This window comes from Melospiza georgiana, chromosome 24 (genome assembly GCF_028018845.1).
Source record: "Melospiza georgiana isolate bMelGeo1 chromosome 24, bMelGeo1.pri, whole genome shotgun sequence".
In the NCBI taxonomy this organism is placed as follows: Eukaryota; Metazoa; Chordata; class Aves; order Passeriformes; family Passerellidae; genus Melospiza; species Melospiza georgiana.
Genome location: NC_080453.1, coordinates 5,292,191 through 5,312,288, shown reverse-complemented (window position 1 = coordinate 5,312,288; position 20,098 = coordinate 5,292,191). Strand labels below are relative to the sequence as shown.

General features: G+C 42.3%; 1 protein-coding gene across 1 annotated transcript in view; it reads left to right on the top strand.

The window, feature by feature from the left end:
• RLF (RLF zinc finger) overlaps window positions 1–20,098 on the top strand; it is a 38,405-nt gene that overhangs the window by 10,734 nt on the left and 7,573 nt on the right. The window contains exons 3-5 of the mRNA XM_058040362.1: window positions 1,813–1,894; window positions 11,402–11,534; window positions 18,454–18,656. Coding sequence (XP_057896345.1) covers window positions 1,813–1,894; window positions 11,402–11,534; window positions 18,454–18,656 — 418 coding nt within the window. The remainder of the gene's footprint in view (window positions 1–1,812; window positions 1,895–11,401; window positions 11,535–18,453; window positions 18,657–20,098) is intronic.

Sequence of the window (20,098 nt, the reverse complement as noted above, 5' to 3'; positions counted from 1 at the left end):
GTTCAAGTCTATTATATTACATAACCAATATCATAGATATGAAAAATAAATGTTCTAGGAGATGTAATTCTAGGAATTAAAAGTGGACATAGGTAGGATTGATTAAAAGTGGGGTGTGCATCAAAAGACTTTACAAAAACACAATGACCATGAAGTTTGCAAATGTGTTACTGGGTGCAGAGTCTGTGTGAGGTGGATGAAAACAGAACACATACATAGGGATTTTCTTGGTTGATTAATTTGTTGTTGGTTTTTTGTTTAAGGCTTTTTGTTGTTTTTCTTGTTGCTGTTTTGTTGAGTTTTTAAAGTTTTAGGGTTTTTTAACGTTAAAATGGAGTTCAGGTGTTTCATAAAGTTGGTTTTGGTGGTTTGTTAGCAACCACCTGGGTCTAAACATTTGGGCTGATGAATTAACTTGCACTGCCAAGTTGGACTAGAAGGCAAAACAAAGTCCTGGTTACTTTATTAAATTGAGACCTGTGACAATGGGAATATCTGGTGGTCCTGTTGGCAGCTTTTTCATCATCAGCAAAGTCCTGTCCTAATGGTGTGAATAATGATGGAATGACAGTGCTGAAGGCTGTTGTGTTTTCTGCCCATCCAATAAAAGTGCTTAGAGCTTTTTGCAGCAACTTGTATTTCAAGGAACCAGGATTGAGAGTGAACTCAGATGTATGAAATATGAAAAGGATGGCCAGATACATTCAATATTCATCCATTTGGTCCTGTTGATGTATATGGCTGCTGAATCTGAGTAGGCATAGCATTTGGTAGGTAACTGTTCAGTGCATTAGTCAGGAGGAAGATGGACATTATTTTTGAGTACTAAGCAAATCTGAAACTCCTGTTTGCTTCATGGTCTTCTCTTCCTTTTCCACTTCCCCACGCTCAGTTTTTCTGTCTGAATGTCTTGCCCTATCATTCTTCTATTTAATATTTGAGAAAGGATGTTTTGAAGAAAAAGTAGCAAGAGTTGAAACTATCTAACAGTGTAGATGTAGCTTATAAAAAAGCTTGTAGTGCTTTTTTATAGATGGTGTCCTAGATTAGTTTTCTTATATTGTCACAATTTATGAAATTTTTTGCTGTGTGTAAGTCTTGTGAATATCTAGGCAGTGTCATGGTTAACATGTTTAGTTTGACCAGGATTGTTCAGTAGGGTTTTAGGCAGTGTTCTGTACAAGGCTGGATAGCTCCTGTGGGAGAACAAGACAGCAGCAGTCCTGCCCTGGCAGGTTGCAGTTTGTGCTGTAGGCATTGGAATGCTCCTCAGTTGGTATCAAAGGCTCAGGAGGTGTTTCCAGGTGCTGATGCTCTCTTGACATTTCCTGTCCAGATCCATTTTGGTGCTGGTGCATGTGTCTTCTGTCAGGCTGTTTCTTAGGGTTTTTTTTTCTTATCTGTGTCAGTGCTGAAATGTTGAATTAGGTGAGGCTGGCTTTCATTCTCCCTCTAGGCAGAGACCATGCTGGACTCCAGTGAGCTTTATTTAGAATGATTACTAGGTTTCCTTTGAGAAGAAAGAATAGAATTCTGTGATGCAATGTTCCTGAGCTACATTGAATGGATTTATCTTAGCTGCAATCTTAAATTAGAGAGATTACATGTAGTAAAAGGAGCACTGTTTCCCTATGATGAATCATGCCTGATTTACAGGCTGTTTCAGCCTTTAATTGATGTACACAATCTTACATGTTTCAGTGTTACTGTCATTGCTTAGCTGAATACTAAGTAGCATGTGCCAGAAATGTTATTTAATGTACCAAGAGAATGTGTTCAGGTAGCTTGTTTACTTGCCTTTTGCTTTTCCAGGAGTTGTTTTGAGCTACTGCTTTCAATTCCTGAAAGTGAATTGCCACATGAGGTGTGGTTAGGATTCCATCAATCTATTCAGGTAAGTCTACTGAATTTCTTTTTTGCAATTTCCATGTTAAAAGCAAACAACAAAAAAAAGGCTGCAGTTGTATTCCTTCTCTTCTACCCTTCCCCTGAGTTCCACTTGTCCTGCATTGCTGTTACCTAGGCAGCAAGAATTTCTGAGCAGCAAAGTCTGACTGCAGCAACTGTATTGGGAGTCTTAATGCCCCAGAGCATATTTATATCTCACTGTTGGTGGCAGCTTAAGCAGAAAAACCTTACTGAGTCTTGGTTGAATGATTTGTATGAGAGACAGAGTTAAATGAAGTGATTTAACAGCTCTGAAGCATTGGTTTGGTGATAAAAGAGCTTTTGTGGAGGCCTGAGTGGCAGGTCAGTGTCTGTACCTGTTTTGAGAGGGATGGAAATGGTAGGGCAGGTCTTTAGTCCAGGTGGTTCTAAGAAGGATTTCTTTATGAGTGCTGCTGAAATAAGCTCATATTGCAACATTCCTGCTCTCAGATCAAATGGCTAATGCAGACTATGTAGGAAGAAGAGATATTTTCTGGGTTTTAGTCTGGAGGTTGTACCTAGCTGTGTGCAGGAACTGGTGTTCCTCATGGAGCTGGAAGACAGGAGTGGTATTGCTGTGTTCATATTGATATGGATTCCAGCACCAGGGACTGCTCTGGTTCTGCTCTTAGCTGTGACTGGTGAAGTCACAGATTAGAACAACTAATCTCAGTTATAAGTTACTGAAGTGAGGATCCTTGCAGGAAATAGTTGGAAGTGACTTAGACCTTACAGCTGTCCTTATTGCATGACCCCTTTGACTGGGGATTTTTTGACTGGGGATTTCTCAGTCCCTGAGGTTTGGCTGCTGCTGCTTTAGCTCTGAAGATGCTAATACTGAGTTTCTATTTTTGTTTTCCCTGCAGTCAAGGAAACAAGAGGTGTGAAAGCTTTTCAGTAGACTGAAGATGAATAAACCTGTCACTTTGAACTGAGAGAAGCAGTCTAGCAGAGCTTTGTAGTCCTGCCAGTAGCAGAAGGGACAGAGATGGGCTGTGCTTGAGTGAGTCAAGGTGTAGAGAAACCTCCTTTTCCTGAAATGTCATGGAATATTTACTCTCATGAAACAGCTGTGTGTGACATGTTCTTGGTAATAGAAAGAAATTCAGTTTGAATAGTTGAAATCCTATTGCCTTAGTGGTGACAAGGATCTGTCTGGATTTAGTCCAGCTAAATCTTTAAATTGTCCAACACTGGAGAATACACCACTTCCCTGGGGAGATTATTTCAGTGGCTGAATCTTCTCATTATAATAAATATTCCTTAGTTGTCCAATCAGAATGTCCCCAGGATTAACTTATACCCATTACCCCATGTCTTTTCCATGTGAAAAGGGAATATCCATCGATTTTTGTAGCTACCCATTCAATACTGGGAGATGGTGATAAGGTCTCCTCTAAGCCTTGTGATCTTATCTTACACTGAAAGGGAAATATGTTTGTAACTGAGATGGCCTAGACCTGAAACAAGGTGTTTGGAATATGGGAGGGCATATACAGACTTTTTTTCATTATAGCAGAGTTAAAATGCAGCTCTAAAGAAGTTGCTAGCTTTTAACTGGAGGGATCTGCAAGGAGAATTCTTGTTACCAAGTTCAGTGATTTCTATGATGTAACAGATCTGTGCATTTCTAGGATTTTGAGATGAGTGACTGAACATTGATACATCTGTCAATAGGGAGCAGATTTTTAGTCTGATGAGATGGCTCTATTTAGGCTGAATATTTTGGAAGGGAGCTGTTAAATTCTAGTGGTAGAAGGCTGTGATGTTCCACTCTTAAGAGGGACAGAGCATCCAAGATTTGTAAAACCTTGTGGCCTTAACAATCTACAGAAGTCAGAGGATGCACAAAACCAAAATTTTATTAGTAAATTACATGCTTGGCATGGAGATTGGGGTATTAGTGCTTTACCTGCTATGTAGGCACACAGCAGGGGGGTTGGATAAAGGGTTAAGGTAACATCTCCAGCCACATTTTGTTCTTTTTCACAATATGTTATTAGCATCAATTCTTGTGTGTTATTACCAACAACTTTGTTGGATCCTCAGCATCTCACTATTGGTGTTTGAGACATGTGAGCCCTTCTCTTCTGGGGTTCTGCAAAGGGTGGCAAAGCTCAGATCTCTCTCATCTCAGATGTCAACTTTTAGAACTAAGGGAAAATTCAAGATGTGCTGCTGCCAGGAGTAGTAATATATACTTGGCTTTTGTAGTGACTTTTTGAAGCTACAGCTTCCAAGTTTAGCATTCACCTAATGCTGCCCATAGTTCAGATAGTGAATGGATTAAACATGGTAATGTTCTGAAAACGTGCTGAAGAGGTTTGTGAACTTTTACAAACAGGTGTTTCTAATAAGATTTTGAAGTAGCTTTTTGGCAGAAGTATGAGAATGACAACACTTGGACCCTGCCTTGGAGTACAGCAGGAACCCATTTGTCACCACAGGAGTGTGTGAGTCATGTGAAGGGCAGTAGGGACAGGAATCACTTGTAGGCTGTCTTGCAGTTAAAAACCTGTGTGTGACTGTGATGTGCAGGCAAATCCAGTAGGAAAGCACCACAGAATATTATGTTAGCACATGCCCAAGACTGATGGATGTAAATGTGCTTATTGCTTTCCTAACAAAACAGACAAGAGGACTGTAACTCCTAATTTGGGAGGTATTTTTTGGATCTGCCTGCAGTAATTGTTGCTCTGTAACAATCTACACAGGTAATGGGAATCAGTGAAATTTCAAATAAATTTTCATCCCAGGAATGTGAAGGATGAGTGAGGGCTTGCATTGCAAAGCATCAAGGTATGGGGATTGTCCTAGACCTGGGAGTGTCACTGATGTCCAGCTTATACTGGACACACAAAACGCTGTCAAAATCTTTATTTGGGGTCTGAACCTGTTTGTTCTGGTATCCTAAATAACAGCAGTTATGTTCTGCAGTCACCCATGAGTCAGTTTTCCTCATCCCTAAGCAAGATCAGAGGCAGCTTGGGCAAAATGAAAACAAGATGTGAGATTGTATGGCAGGAGTCTCAGCATGGATTTATTTAGTGGCAGCAAGCACAAAGATGCAGGTACAAGTGGGGAAAAGCTGTAAAAGATGAGTGAAAGTATTTGGGCAGAATTACAACAGGGCTTTGATACAAGTAAACTGTTAATCTGGGGGAGGAGCTCAGTGGAGAAGTACTGTGTGGATTAATATAATCTAGTCAGGTGAAGAAGGTAAAACCATGCATTCAAAAACATCTTCAGTGGGAACAGAGATGTTTTGGTTATTGAATATGGGTTGTGGAACAGGGTTCCCTTACAAAGAGCATCAATGCTTGATTTATGAAAACTCTGAGTTGAGGGAGAGCATAAGCCAAAAAGCTTCTGTGAAGCTGTAGTAGATGCTGATCACTCTAAGCTGCTAGGACTGAAAAATCCTGATGCCTTCAGCAAACTGTTTCAAGGCTTGTCTTTTCTTTTGAACTTTGTCTATAGATTCTTACTGTTTTATTCTTTCCTAACTTCATCTAGACTGAAATGTTTTATGTCCTCCTCTTTAGAACCTGTTTATGGTGTTGCAGTAGCTTCATGAGATCTATATATGTAAATGTTGCATTAAGTTTCTTGAAGGACTTTGGCTGTATTTTATTTATTTTTATATATATATACAAATAATAGGTATTATATATATGTATAAATAATAGATTTTTGCATATATTCCCATTAGTATTAACTTTATATGGTTCAGCTAAGCACTGTAGTGCAAGGGGAGTGTAGTGACAGTAGTTAAATATTTATGCTCCATGTGTGGGTGAATTTTGTGCTTGGTATTTTGATATTGATACCCTGAATCTCAAACACTCAGCTTGTATCAAAAGCCTCTTTTTTCTCATCTTCTCAGGTCCTTTCAGCCCTCAATACAGAGGTGCTGGAATGTGATGGATCCCCATAGCTGGACTGGGCTCTGCTGGCTCTGCATCCTGGAGCTCTCAGCTTAGGGAACAGTTGCTATTGGAATGCCATTGTTTATGTTGGATGGCTGAATAATTTAATGTCATAATCTGAGGGACAGTGGCATTTTCAGTTCCTAACCTCTGTCCAGGTTGTATGATTTATTAATTTTTAATGTCATTCCAGGAGTGATGGCAGATCAATGGGCAGCTCTGGCTGTTTCTGAGCTCCTCAGTGCTTTGATTGGTAATTCCACCCCTTTCTAGGGCAAAACACCTGTGCTGAGTAAACCTGATTAAACCTCATCAAATTCAGTCTTCAAGGTCAAGTTTGAACACACAGGCTCTTAAATGCTGATGGGTTTTGGAGTTAGTCTTTGACCTGATCTATAGTTGAGACTGAGAATAATGCTTTAACATTAGTGTGAAGGAAGAGAATTTATCATGTTGTGCTGAAAAGACTTAATGCTGTGTGATATGTAGTTGGGAAAGGCTGAAGTAGAGGTTGTTGAAATGGGCTTCTATTGATTTTTTAGGTGAGATCCAGTATCTTGTCTACCTGCACACCTGTAGCTGTTTTCTTAATCATCCTCAAGACTGAAGATAAAATACATAGACTTCCCATAGGAAATAACTACCAGTTACAGAAACTGGGCTGTGTTAGGTGTTTCATGGATGCAAATTTAGATCAGTTTGTTGTTTTCCAGTGATGTTTTTAAAGCTGTTTTGAGGCTGCAACTTGAGCATCGTTTGACAGTAACATTGTGTTAAGCATTGTGTGTCATTCACCTGGCTGGTTCTATTGGCATGTCATTTAGCTCAGTGTAAAGAGGGGAATTGATCATGTTTTAGTTTAAAAAGCAAAAAAAGGAAAACCCCACTTCTTCTCTGAGGGTCTTTGTGGTGAGTTTGTTCACTGTTCCACATGCAGTGGAAGCAAAGGTTTGAGAGGAAGAACACCTGTGTGAGCCTAAGGATTGTTTAAGTGATTTTCTCAAATCCTTCAATTCAAAGGAAAATTCAGTTCAAATTCAAAGCCTGAAACCTTTGTGTATCAGTCTCTCAGTGCTGATAGTTAAGAGCAGTTTAAGTTCTGGTCAAGAGCATCCAAAGTCCATTGTGTCTTTAGGGTCCAGGTGTGGCACTCCAAAATTACTTTTAACCTTGTGAGTAGCATTTCAGGCTCAAAACCAGCAATCAGTCTTTGCAAGAATCTACCTGGCTGTCTTTGCATCTTCCAATTAACACCAACTCCTCTGCCAATACCAACACCTGATTTTTGAGGAGGTCTTACCAATAACTCCCTCCCTAGTTTTACTTCCTTTATAATCACTTCTAGGAGTAGTGTGGTCTTTCATGATGTCAGTTAGCAGGTTGCTATGAGCTAACAGTTGGAACACAGTTACAACATGTAAACTAAAATTAACTTTGAGGCAATAGCTACAGAAAATCTTTGGTACAGCTAAGGAAGATTGGGATTGTTAAAGTTACCAAAACCAAAAACATTGTTGCATTCAGCTATGAGACTGCTAATTTTATGGTCCTTAGAAGGTGGAACTATAGTTCTGCATTTGGAAAGAACTCCTAATGTGTGGGGTTTTGTTCACTCTGTTGATTTGGGTTTTTTCTTTCAGTTGGAAAAATACTCATATAGGGCAGAAGCACTGACTTCCACAAAGTGTGCTTACAGACAGTTTCAGTGTGCTTTCAGACATAGTTTGAAATTTCAGTGTGTTCAATCTGCAGCTCTCTGAAGGTTTCTGTTGTGGCAGAGGCATGAGTGTGCTGGAAGAAAGCTCAGTTACCTGATCCACCTCTTCACTCAGAGTGAGAGAGCTTTCTTCAATCAGGCTGCTTAGGGTCCTGCCCCACCTGATGTTGTCTTTAAGCAATGGAAAATGCACAAACTTCCATTAGTCCTTTCAAAATGAGTGTTTACATATGGAAACACTTCCTGCACACACATTTAGAGAATTTCTTTTCCTGTGACTCCCTCCCTAGACAGCTCCAGCTACATTCTGGCAATATAGTGAAGATAAAGACAGCTCTAAGATTTTCCTTTTCACCCTCTCTTCTACACTTGGTGATCTGTACTGGATGTGGATTACTGTGGTAAATGAATTGCACAGAACAGTTGCAAACCAGGTGTTGTACTGCAGTGGGATTTCAGAGGTGTCAAACAGGAATAAACACTTCAGGAATCTCTTGGTCATGCTCTGAGACTGTTCAGCATAGCCAGCCTTGTTTGCAGTAAGATCTCACTGCTGACCTACACTTAAATTACAGACCCTAGAGACCTGTGGTGCCAAACTGGAACCTGGCCAGCTTGGCTATTGGCCAAAGGTTGGGCCTTTGTGACAGGGACCAACCTGTTCTGATACTGGGGGTTGGACCATGAGCAGTGCTAACATTTGCCTGTGTGGAGCCTCACTGAGTCCCTGTCAGGGATGTTCTGCAGCCTGTTGGATGCAGCAGGGATGTTCTGCAGCCTGTTGGATGATGCAGGGATGTTCTGCAGCCTGTTGGATGCAGCCTAGGGATGTTCTGCAGCCTGTTGGATGCAGCAGGGGTGTTCTGCAGCCTGTTGGATGCAGCAGGGATGTTCTGCAGCCTGTTGGATGATGCAGGGATGTTCTGCAGCCTGTTGGATGCAGCAGGGGTGTTCTGCAGCCTGTTGGATGCAGCCTAGGGATGTTCTGCAGCCTGTTGGATGATGCAGGGATGGTTCTGCAGCCTATTGGATGATGCATGGGTGTTCTGCAGCCTGTTGGATGCAGCAGGGATGTTCTGCAGCCTGTTGGATGCAGCAGGGATGGTTCTGCAGCCTGTTGAGTGCAGCAGGGATGTTCTGCAGCCTGTTGGATGCAGCAGGGGTGTTCTGCAGCCTGCTGGATGCAGCAGGGATGATTCTGCAGCCTGTTGGATGCAACCTAGGGATGTTCTGCAGCCTGTTGGATGCAGCAGGGGTGTTCTGCAGCCTGTTGGATGCAGCCTAGGGATGTTCTGCAGCCTGTTGGATGATGCAGGGATGGTTCTGCAGCCTGTTGGATGCAGCAGGGGTGTTCTGCAGCCTGTTGGATGCAGCAGAGATGGTTCTGCAGCCTGTTGGATGCAGCCTAGGGATGTTCTGCAGCCTGTTGGATGCAGCCTAGGGATGTTCTGCAGCCTGTTGGATGCAGCTGGGATGTTCTGCAGCCTGTTGGATGCAGCAGGGATGTTCTGCAGCCTGTTGAGTGCAGCAGGGATGTTCTGCAGCCTGTTGAGTGCAGCAGGGATGGTTCTGCAGCCTGTTGGATGATGCAGGGATGGTTCTGCAGCCTATTGGATGATGCATGGGTGTTCTGCAGCCTGTTGGATGCAGCAGGGATGTTCTGCAGCCTGTTGGATGCAGCAGGGATGGTTCTGCAGCCTGTTGAGTGCAGCAGGGATGTTCTGCAGCCTGTTGGATGCAGCAGGGGTGTTCTGCAGCCTGCTGGATGCAGCAGGGATGATTCTGCAGCCTGTTGGATGCAACCTAGGGATGTTCTGCAGCCTGGTGAGTGCATCAGGGGTGTTCTGCAGCCTGTTGGATGCAGCAGGGATGTTCTGCAGCCTGGTGAGTGCATCAGGGGTGTTCTGCAGCCTGTTGAGTGCAGCAGGGATGGTTCTGCAGCCTGTTGAGTGCAGCAGGGATGGTTCTGCAGCCTGTTGGATGCAGCAGGGATGGTTCTGCAGCCTGTTGGATGATGCAGGGGTGTTCTGCAGCCTGTTGGATGATGCAGGGATGGTTCTGCAGCCTGTTGGATGCAGCAGGGGTGTTCTGCAGCCTGTTGGATGCAGCAGGGATGGTTCTGCAGCCTGTTGGATGCAGCAGGGATGGTTCTGCAGCCTGGTGAGTGCAGCAGGGATGGTTCTGCAGCCTGTTGGATGATGCAGGGGTGTTCTGCAGCCTGTTGGATGCAGCAGGGGTGTTCTGCAGCCTGTTGGATGCCCTGATGCCTGCCCAGCAGTGTCAGCTGCTCTCCTGGCTCTGTAGGACTGGCAGCTAATGAATGTGCTCTATCCCATTATTCAGACAATAAATGTGTTTAAAATACCAGCTCACCCTGAGAAGTGCAATGGGAGCCAGCTGCCAGTTGGGTTTGTACAGTTTGTCACAAGCCTTTAAGTCTGGCTATTGAGCTGTTTTTTTTACCTGTATTTTGTCCACTTTTCCTTATTTTAACAATTTTGTTTTCAAGATACTGTGGGAGATTGTCAGAAGCCTTGCCAAGTATGACTAATGTGATTTGTAGCTCATCACAGCAGGTAGTCAGATTGCTGGGTGTAGTTTCCAGGAGAATTTGTCCATGTTCTTTTTGGGGTCAGGCTGTGCTGACTGGCCTGTAGTTCCCCAGGGTTTCTTACTCTTCAAGTCTCTAGAAACCTTTCTCCAGTAAAGGTACAACAGAGGCTATCTGTAGCAAGCCTGAGGTTAAAGATTGTGTTAAAAATACAAACTTGACACGCAGCTCAGCAGAAGGAGGGGGCATTGCCACATATTGAACTTAAGATCTGCTGTGAGAAGCATTTTTAGTGAAGGTGCAGCCACAAATTGCTTACAGTTAGTTGGCTTTATTTGTCAGCATTAGAAAATTCTGAAAGATGATATTTAATGCTTTCAGTTCAAGTCACTCTACATCTGTTTCTCAAACAGGGACATCAAATGCCCGGAATTTGTTTCAAGCTGCTTTCTTTTCTGTGTTAGATTCTAGATTCTTCCCATGTGTAATGTCTTTTTTTAATTCCTCCTTTACTCCTCAGATTTGCAGAATTCAAAGCAGCAGAATTTGCTGATCACTGTGAGCAATGTGCTGTGTACAGAGGGTTTGTGGGTGAACCTCAGCTGCTGGTCATGGAGAGTCTCTGGGTCAGGCTTCACAGCAGCAAATCTGCTGGGATTAGAAATCCCTGGATCTTAGAATAAATGCACTGGATATATAGATTAGTTTCTAAGAGATTTGCATCTTCATTAGTAGAAGAAAGTTTTCATCTTAATGATGAAATATCCCATGGCATTCTTCAGGTAGTGACTGATGGCTCTCATGGCTCTCAAAGTGAATTGACTGGCTCATCTTTAGTGTAAACACTAAATGTGCAATTTTAGACTCTTACCATTGTGTTACTAATTTATTTAATTAAATTATTTAATCTTCTGATTTTTCAATAACATTATATGCTTTGTTACAGAATCATCCTTTGTCTTTTATACAATTCCTGTTTTTTTTAATATATATACACACATGTACATGGAGAACCATAAAAATTGCAGACTAGGCTTTTTGATTTAAGCCATTTCAGTCAGCTCAGTCTGAAACTGGAACATTTTGCAGTAGGATTAGAAAAGTGAAAGGACATTGGACTATAAAATCCCAATGCAAACTTGTCACAGCAGTAATTACTGAGAGGAATAGTGTGAAAACATTAGCATATAGTGAAATATTGGGATAGATAATGTAAAATTACTTTGGCTTAATTTTTAGCTAAGACTCTTAATGACTTTTTTTTACATTTTATAGGATTCCCATGATGCTTTACTGGAATTTGGGAATAACAACCTCCAAATATTGGTGGATATCACAAGGGAAGGGGTATGGAAAAATCCAGTTCTTCTTAAAATTCTATCCCAGCAACCAGTAGAAACTGAGGAAGGTAAGAGTGTGTTTCTAGAGATGATGTGTGGTTGTTCAGAAATTACTTGGGGCAGTTTTGGTGGGAAAGCAGTGACTTGAAGACAGAAGAGTTGCATTTTGAATTGTATTGTGGGCTAGTATTCATATGTTGCTGAATAATGCTTATTATGAAACTGTCTCACTGGCATTTTGAATAATGTGTCCACTTGTACAAGCAGTGCATCTCTGCTTGGACTGTACTATCCATCAGTTTGAATACTTTGAAAGTCCACTTTTAAAAATAATTATTTCTTTTTCAATCATAAAAATACAGAAATTTTCTACCTGAGATGCTTTGTTTCTTATAACTCTGTGCTTTTAAATGTTTTCCTGAACTCTTCACAAGGAGGAATTGAGTATGTCCATACTTCTCAGAGACATAAAACATGGATGTGGAAGGGCAGTGTGGAGTGTTATTAACTCTAGGTTGGGAGGCACTTTGTGTTTAGAAATGTGTATGGAAATAAGATCTTGATTCAGAAACTGCTGAGAGGTGAGGAACAGGAGGTGCTAGTGTCACTTTATGTAATATAGTCTTTCTAATGACTTCTAGTAAATTCTCTTTTTACTCTGATTTTTTCCCATTAGCGGTGTCATTAAGTACTTGTAGGTATTTTATCTGTTTCATTAACAGTGCACTAGACTGCAGTTTGCCTCTGGTAGTCTAAAGTTAAAAATAATACAGAAGGAAGGAAGAATTTAAAATAAACTCTTAAAAAGTGAGGAGAAAAAAAAAGTATTTTAAGTTTTCTTCCGTTCTGGCTTTGGGTAGCCTCTCTTTGAGCTGAAGTATGTCAGTATTTTTAAGAAATAAATAGAAACATGTTACAGTTATTGAGGCAATATGTTGCTCCTTGTGCTAAAAAAAGAGCAGCCAGTTTGGGCTGCAGTCTTCATGTCAGGTATTAATAGCATGGCAGAAATATTCGAACTGTTGTGGTTTAAACTCAGCTGGAAACATTTAGCCCCACTCAGCTGCTCCCTTTTCCCCACCCTCTCTGGTGAGAGGGAGATGAAGGCTGAGTTGAGATAAGAACAATTTACTTGTAAACAGCAATGAGATAAGGAAATGAACAGCAGAATACCAATAGTTTATAAAAGAAGGTGATTACATTCCAAACCACTCTGTTGTGGCCAAGGTGTGGGAGTTTCTCAGTCCCCTGCAGCACTGCAGGCTGGGGACAGTGGCTGGGCAGAAAGGGACCTGGGGGTGCTGCTGGACAGCAGCTGGGCATGAGCCAGGGTGGCTTCAGGTGGCCAAGAAGGCCACAGGCACCTGGCCAGGGTCAGGAGTGCTGTGCCAGCAGGAGTGAAGCAATACATGGAATAAATAAATAAACTCCACAAGCAGATATAATTCTGAGGTGGGTGTGGATGTCAGTGCCTGGCACAAGCGAGAGAGCTCTGTGAAAATTGTGCCCTGAGCCTCAGTCTGAGCCACATCTTTATTCACAGAGGTGTTCCATATTCATTACATTGCACAACTTTTTCATGCATATTCAAGCCCTGGCCCTGCCTGTCCTTGCATGGTAATCAGATCCACGCCCTTCTGGGCGTGCCTTGTTTGCTGTGGTGGTTGCACATTTGAACTTTTCTTCTTTGCACATGTGCTTTTGGTCCCTTGGTGCTTAGTCTGTCAGCCTTGATCAGCTTGGAGATGGAGGAGTCCCTTTATCTGGGCTCTTTGCATCACTTGCTCTTCTCTGGTATTGTTTGTTATGCAAGAAGCTTCAGAAATTTACATTTTCCTATGCCCTGTGTACCATGCAGAGGTTTCTTAAGTAAAAAGGTTAAAATTCAACACATAGTTCTACAGGCTAAACTCTAACTGCTTGATTCATATTGCTAATTCAAGTGAACTCTAAAAATCTCTATTTCAGGAGCAGGGAATGCTTCTGCCCCTGGACTCAGCAGTCCTGGGCTGCACCTCAAGTGCTGTGTCCAGTTCTGGGCCCTCAGCTCAGGAGGAACACTGTGGTGTTCAGACAAGTCCAGAGAAGGGCAAGGCTGGTGGAGCAGTGCCTGGTGGAGCTGGGGTTGTGTAACCTGGAGAAAAGGAGGCTATGGGGGGGGACATTTCCACTCTCCTCAGCTACCTGCAGGGTGTAGTCAGGTGGGGTTGGCCTCTTCTCCCAGGCAAGCAGTGGCAGGCCAAGAGGCCACAGCCTTAAGCTGCATCAGGGGAAGTGTAGGCTGGACATTGGGAAAAAATTCTTCACTGAAAGAGGGATTGGGCACTGGGATAGTCTGCCCAGGGAGGAGGTGGAGTCTCAGTCCTGGAGGTGTTTAAAAACAGACTGGATGTGACACTCAGTGCCATGGTTTCATTGATGAGGGGGTGTTAGGTCATAGGTTGGACTTGATGATCTCAAAGGCCTTTTCCAATACAGTTAATTCTGGCTTTGTGACATTAATTAGTGCATTTTTAGGTAGTCTGGAATACTCTACAGGCACACCTAAACAGTCTGAATGTGACTCAGGAATCCTGTATTAGACAAATCTGGCAAAAGCACATTTCTCAAGTAAAGTGTTAGACATTTTAAGTAAAGGGTAGTTCTGAGAAGTTGAATACCTGCCTAAAATGTTGCTTCTCCCACATGTCTTGCATTTGTGGCAGTCTTGGAGACCTTGGTTTGTTTTTCTGCTTGCTCTGTCCGAGCAGCTGGAATTGGTCTCTTGGCCTTGTGTAGGACATGGTTGGAGTTGGTATTAACTAATTAACTATCTCTAAATGTCTACTAAATTATCTTAATCATTTGTTACTTTCAGAATCATATCAAGTAAATGCTAATTTCTGTAACAGATTGTAAGTCACTGATGAGTTAAAAGGTTTGTCTTTGTTCTTTCACTTGTGTCACTTCTTTGATCTGCATGTTCTGTGCTAGCAGGCTTTATTTGATAAAAATAGGAGGAATCAAAATTTATTTCCTGCAGGTCCCAGAGGGGATGGCAGTTCTGCTTTTAAACTTGGGAGAAGGAGCTCCAGTGCAATGGATTTTCAGTTGCCTTAGTTAAACTGACATTTTAACCTTCAGTACAACAGCAGCTTCACAAAGTGTCTCTTTCAGTCATCTAAAGCTTAATTTCTTTGAATAGTCTATTTTTTATGCTTTTTGGGGTTTTGTGATGAGTACCTGAAAAGCATTCTTAGATTTTGCTGCTGTCTGCCAGATGTGAGAGTGGCTCAGTGTGCCCAGCTGCAGCTGTGTTTTGTGAACTGGCAGTTCATGCTAATGGTCATCAGATGCTTACTTGAGTGAACAATCCTGAAGGTGAGTCAGGTTCCTGCCTTTCTTGTTTAGAGTTCTTCATTTTAATTCTGGTTTTTAATGCACTGGCCTGGAAAAGAAACTGACATCAAATATAAATATGGTTTGCCAAATTTGTTCCAGCAAAAGTTTCATTGCAGCATTGCAGTGAGTTCTGCTGCTCTGTGACTGTTAATATGTTAATAAATTGCACTGCCCTGTGCTAGGCTTGTGGTTCCTAATTTTTACTGTCAGGAAATTTTAATTTCAGCTGCTCAGGATGGTTGGTTGGGGCATTAATAATTGCTTGAGGAAAGGGCTTAAAAAATCATTTCAATTGAAGCCTTTTAGGTGACTAACCAATACCAGCATCCTGATGGGGCCATAGTTGATGCTGTTGAATTTGTGTCATCCCATGTAGTTCTGTGCCTCAGGCAGCTTTAATACTGATTCCAAAACTTCCCCCCAACTTTTGTCTTAACAAACCCTGAACCAAAGAGGTTGGGGTCAGCTTGTTGAGTGTAGCAGATGAATTCCAACAACTTAGTATGTCTGTCTTGAGGAGCTGTAGGACAGCTGGGATAACCATGCAACAACTGCTGCTGTCTAATACACAGACCTCAGTGCCAGCTGTGCATCCTTAACAAATCTTACTGCACATCAGCACCTGTCCTGTTGTCCTGTTCCACAGGGACTTTCAGCAGAAATGCTCACCCAAGATGATGTTTCTCTGGAGTGTTCATCATAGTGACCACAGAGTCTTTTCATGCTTTATAAAGGTTGTATTCATAATATTGTGGTGTAACTTAAATTATCTTTCACTGCAAGTGTTTTGAGTGAGAGAGGAATCTCTTATTGTTACTATTTGGTCCTGGCATAAGAGAGCTCTTAAGATGTGTGTACAGCTGGAATCTGCACTGCCCTCTTGGCTAAAGGGTTTGGAGAGGGAAGGGTTGCAGGGTGTCTGTGCTGATTTTTATAGCAAGCTGTTTTAGTCTTGAGAAGTTTGATAGAACACTGTGACAGAACACATAACAGCAGGAGAGCTAGGAAGAGAAGGAACAGGAAAGTCTGTTCATGGACATGTATGGAAATGTAACAGATTTAGGACTGAGTATAAAATTAGGTTCTCTGAGGGAAAACATCTCTTCTCATTTTGCTGTCTATTCCTCAGTTTTTGTTCCTTTTTCAGGAAAAGAGGAAACTTTCCACTTTGGAGTAAAGCTAAGGGCTAGGACAGATGTCTGACTGGTGACTCATTTCTGCATTTTGCTCCTACCATCATCACTTACATCTGCCTGACAGGGAGCTCAGTTTGTCATTTGGCTCCTTTGCAAAGTTCACTACACACTCGTTTAGGTGTGAAAGAATTGGCCTGAGGGCACAGAGCTGCCCCCCTTTGTGGGGGAGCATGTGATAACTGACTGCTCTCAAACACTGCAGCCAGCTGAGACCCTCCTGTGCATTCTGGCAGAGCATCCACCTCCATCAAAGCTTCTCATTTGTGCTGGAAGATAAATTGTGACTGTTAAACTGGAAGTGATTCATTTCACTGACTGCAAGGAGTCTTAAAATATTTCCCATGTCTTGACTAGCTGGCTCTGACACTTCAGTAAAACTTCATTTAAGCAGTTGCCAAGTGCATGTCTAGCTGTGTAAACAAGAGGAATCTAAACCTTAGAGGAGGTTAAAGGATTATTTTTTTTCTAGTATGTCCTTTACTTCTTTTTTCCAGATCCATAAGAGGAATATTCTGTGAGCCAAGAGGTGTAGAAACAGGGACTTGGAGAATTGCTTTGAATTGTTTGTGGGCACTAAGGCCCATGAATGGCAGTTCCACTTGAAGAGGTGCCTGATCTGATAGTGGGTGATGCAGCTTTGTGGGAGTTTTCCCTAGCAGTGATTTCCTGGCCATCTGTTGTGGCAGCATCAAATAACATCAAATATCCTTTTTGAAGCACTGTTAGCTTTCCTCCATGAGTATTCAAGCAATGTCATACAGATGCAGTTTTTAAGGAAGAGAGGAGCTTGTTTCCTAGCAACTGGAGATCTTACTGCAGGCTGCCTCTTGGTCAGGCAGTTTTTTGCTTTATCCATTGAAGTTCCTTTAATGTGAAGTGTCAGCTGGATCAAGAGTTGAATGCTCAGAGGTTTATCCTGTGAAAAACAGAAACCATTACCATAGATTTAAATCTTAAAATGACTCTAATGGACCACTAAGCTGACTCCTGCAGAATACAAGTTTCACTACAGGTACCTGAAATGAGTTTTCTGTTCAGGTGCACGTTGTGAGTTTTCTGCCAACCAGTGTAGTGTCTGTTAGAACACACTGTTGCTTGTTTTGGCAATAGTTTTCATGCTTTCTGCACTTAAAATTTCTTGTTATGTGCCATCTTCTCTTTCAGAAATGTACATACCATTTTGGTTTCTTAACATCCATCTTGCATAGTAATAATGAGATGCTAACACAGTGGAAGAGCCGTTGAACAGAAATATTTTCTCAAGTTGTTAGTCTAAAGCAGGCATTCTTTTTTGACTAATCCAGAGTCTCTTGCATGCACCAGAGGTAACTGGTTGACTGCAGTTGCTGCAGAACACCATTCTAGTTTGTGTTTTATCAGAATGTCTCATGCATTTCCATGATTTCTTTTACAGTTTATTCTTTGGTTCATGCCATTACTGCATGTAGTGTCAGCATGTGTAGAACCATCTCTTAATTCACAAGAGTTTTTTGAATGATGTACAGATCTGGAGACTCATATCAAGGCTTTGTGAAGATATTTATGTAAAGCTGGAAATAGCACCACAGATATTTTGAAGTGCACGATTTCATCATGTTGGTTTTGCACAGCCTGGTTTTTGATAGTGAGGGGGGGCATGGAAGTGGCTTCTGTGAGAAGCTGCTGGAACCTTCCACCATGTCCAGCAGAGCCAGTCCCTGATGGCTCTGGAGATGGGCATGCTGCTGGCCAAGGCTGGGCCACGTAGAAATGATGGAAAAGCCTCTGTGATAACAGATTTAAGAAGAAAATCAAAACAAAGTGGGAGCAATTTGAATTCCAACTAGAGAAGAGAAGGAGGTGAGAACATGTGAGGGAAACACTAAGGGCAGTGGAGAAGGAAGGGGAGGAGGTGCTCCAGGTGCCAGAGCTGAGATTCCTCTGCAGGCTGTGGTGAGACCATGGTGAAACAGCTGTGTCCCTGAAATCCATGGATCCATGGGGGATGCAGAGATCCACCCACAGCCCGTGGGGATCCACAGGGGATGCAGAGATCCACCCACAGCCTGTGGGGATCCACGGGGGATGCAGAGATCCACCCACAGCCTGTGGGGATCCATGGGGGATGCAGAGATCCACCCACAGCCTGTGGGGATCCACAGGGGATGCAGAGATCCACAAAGGATGCAGAGATCCACCCACAGCCTGTGGGGACCAATGGGGGATGCAGAAATCCACAAAGGATGTAGAGATTCACCCACAGCCCTTGGGGATCCACAGGGGATGCAGAGTCATTTGTCACCATGCCCAGAGTTTCCTAAAAACACAGTCCCTACACAAATTTGTGAAGAAGTGTGAATGCAGTGAGACAATTTCATTGAAGTGTCACCTGTAAATTGGTCTGTTCTCAAAGGATTTTTTCTTTTCCTAGCTAATAAATTGATTACACGAGAAGGGCCTTCCTTTCTGCAGATGCGAATCAAACATTTGATGAAGTCCAACTGCATCCCCCAGGCCACCTTCTTGTCAAAATTGTGTGCAGATTCTCCAGAAATTGCAAATGTTTCATCTTTTCGCCAAGCCTACATCACATGTGTGTGTTCAATGCTGCCTAATGAAGATTCCATCAAGGAGGTCAGTAACCTACAGTCCCTTTTTAATATATATTTATGAAACATTTTAGAATTTATTTATGTAGTACTAAGCACTGAAGCTGAAGAGTGAAACTGTTGCAGCAGAGTTCCATAAGAGGAATTTTGAAAGATTATTTTGAAAGATTGGACAATGTGTGGTCATCCCTTTGCAGGAATTGGATGTGATAGGGCTGGCTAAGTCAGGTGTGGAAGGTAAATTGCTGAGCTCCTACAAATTAAACTATTTCTATCTATATCTATAATTAATGGCAAATATATGCACACACAAGTGTATATATGCATCTGTAAGTGCATACTTCTCTAGAAATATGTAAATACATGTATATTATCTGAATGTTTAACTCTTATGCTCTTCATAATTACTGTTTGTGGCTCATATCCAAGCTGACGCCCTGGTTTGATACACAGGGTTATAACACAGAGATGTTTTTGTTATTGCTCACCCAGAGCAAAGGAGGCTGGAAGGACACACAGCCAGGACAGGTGACCCAGCTGACCAAAGGATGTTCCAGACCATGGCATCATGCTCACTGCATACAGTGAGGGGAAGGGGAGTGTGCTGAGAGATGGAATTTGTCTTCTCAAATCTCCATTATGCACAATTGTGCCTTGCTCTCCTGGAGCTGCCTGCAGTGAATTAATCCCTGCTTTTGCTTTGCTTTTGTGCATGGCTTTGGCTTCACCTATTATATTGTCTTTACCTCCTCCTACAAGTTTTCTCTTTTTACCCTTCCAATTCAGTCCCTGGTACCTCTGGTAGGGGAGTTGAGCAGCTTTGAGAGGCCTGGGTCCAGCTGGGGTTAAACCATGACAAGGACACAAATCCAAGCAAGTTCAGCAATGTCTGCTTAAGGTAGGACATATCTGTATCAAACCAGGGTGTCAGCTTGGATAGAAGCCACAAACACTAATTATGAAGAGCATTTACTACTAAGACAACATTATGTTTTAATAATTTTTTTCACTGGATCTATTCTGCTTCACAGCACAGACTGTGTTCTAGCAATATGTACTTTAAACAGCTGTTGATATTATAAACATTTCAAACTTCTTGCTCATCATGAATAACAATGATAGAGAACAAACAACAGGAAGTTAAACTGATTTTTGCAGCCATCTCATTCAGCAGGAAGAGCAGAGCAGGGATATTAACCCAGTTTCCCATTCAGGCTTGACACTGGAGTTCATTCAGCAATGCCAGCACTTTCTAGGGTCCACTGACTTCTGGTGTTCAACTTGAGCCCCAGAACTGAGCTCTTGCAGCAGACATTTCCAGAGCAATTCACAAGCTGCAAGGCCTTGCAGATGTGTCAGTTTTGCACTGGATAAAGTAAAATACAGCAGATTTTGGGGGGGGAGGAAGGAGGGAGTGTCACTGATTTTACCCCTGGCAAGAGAGAAACCTCAGAAAGCTATTTAGGT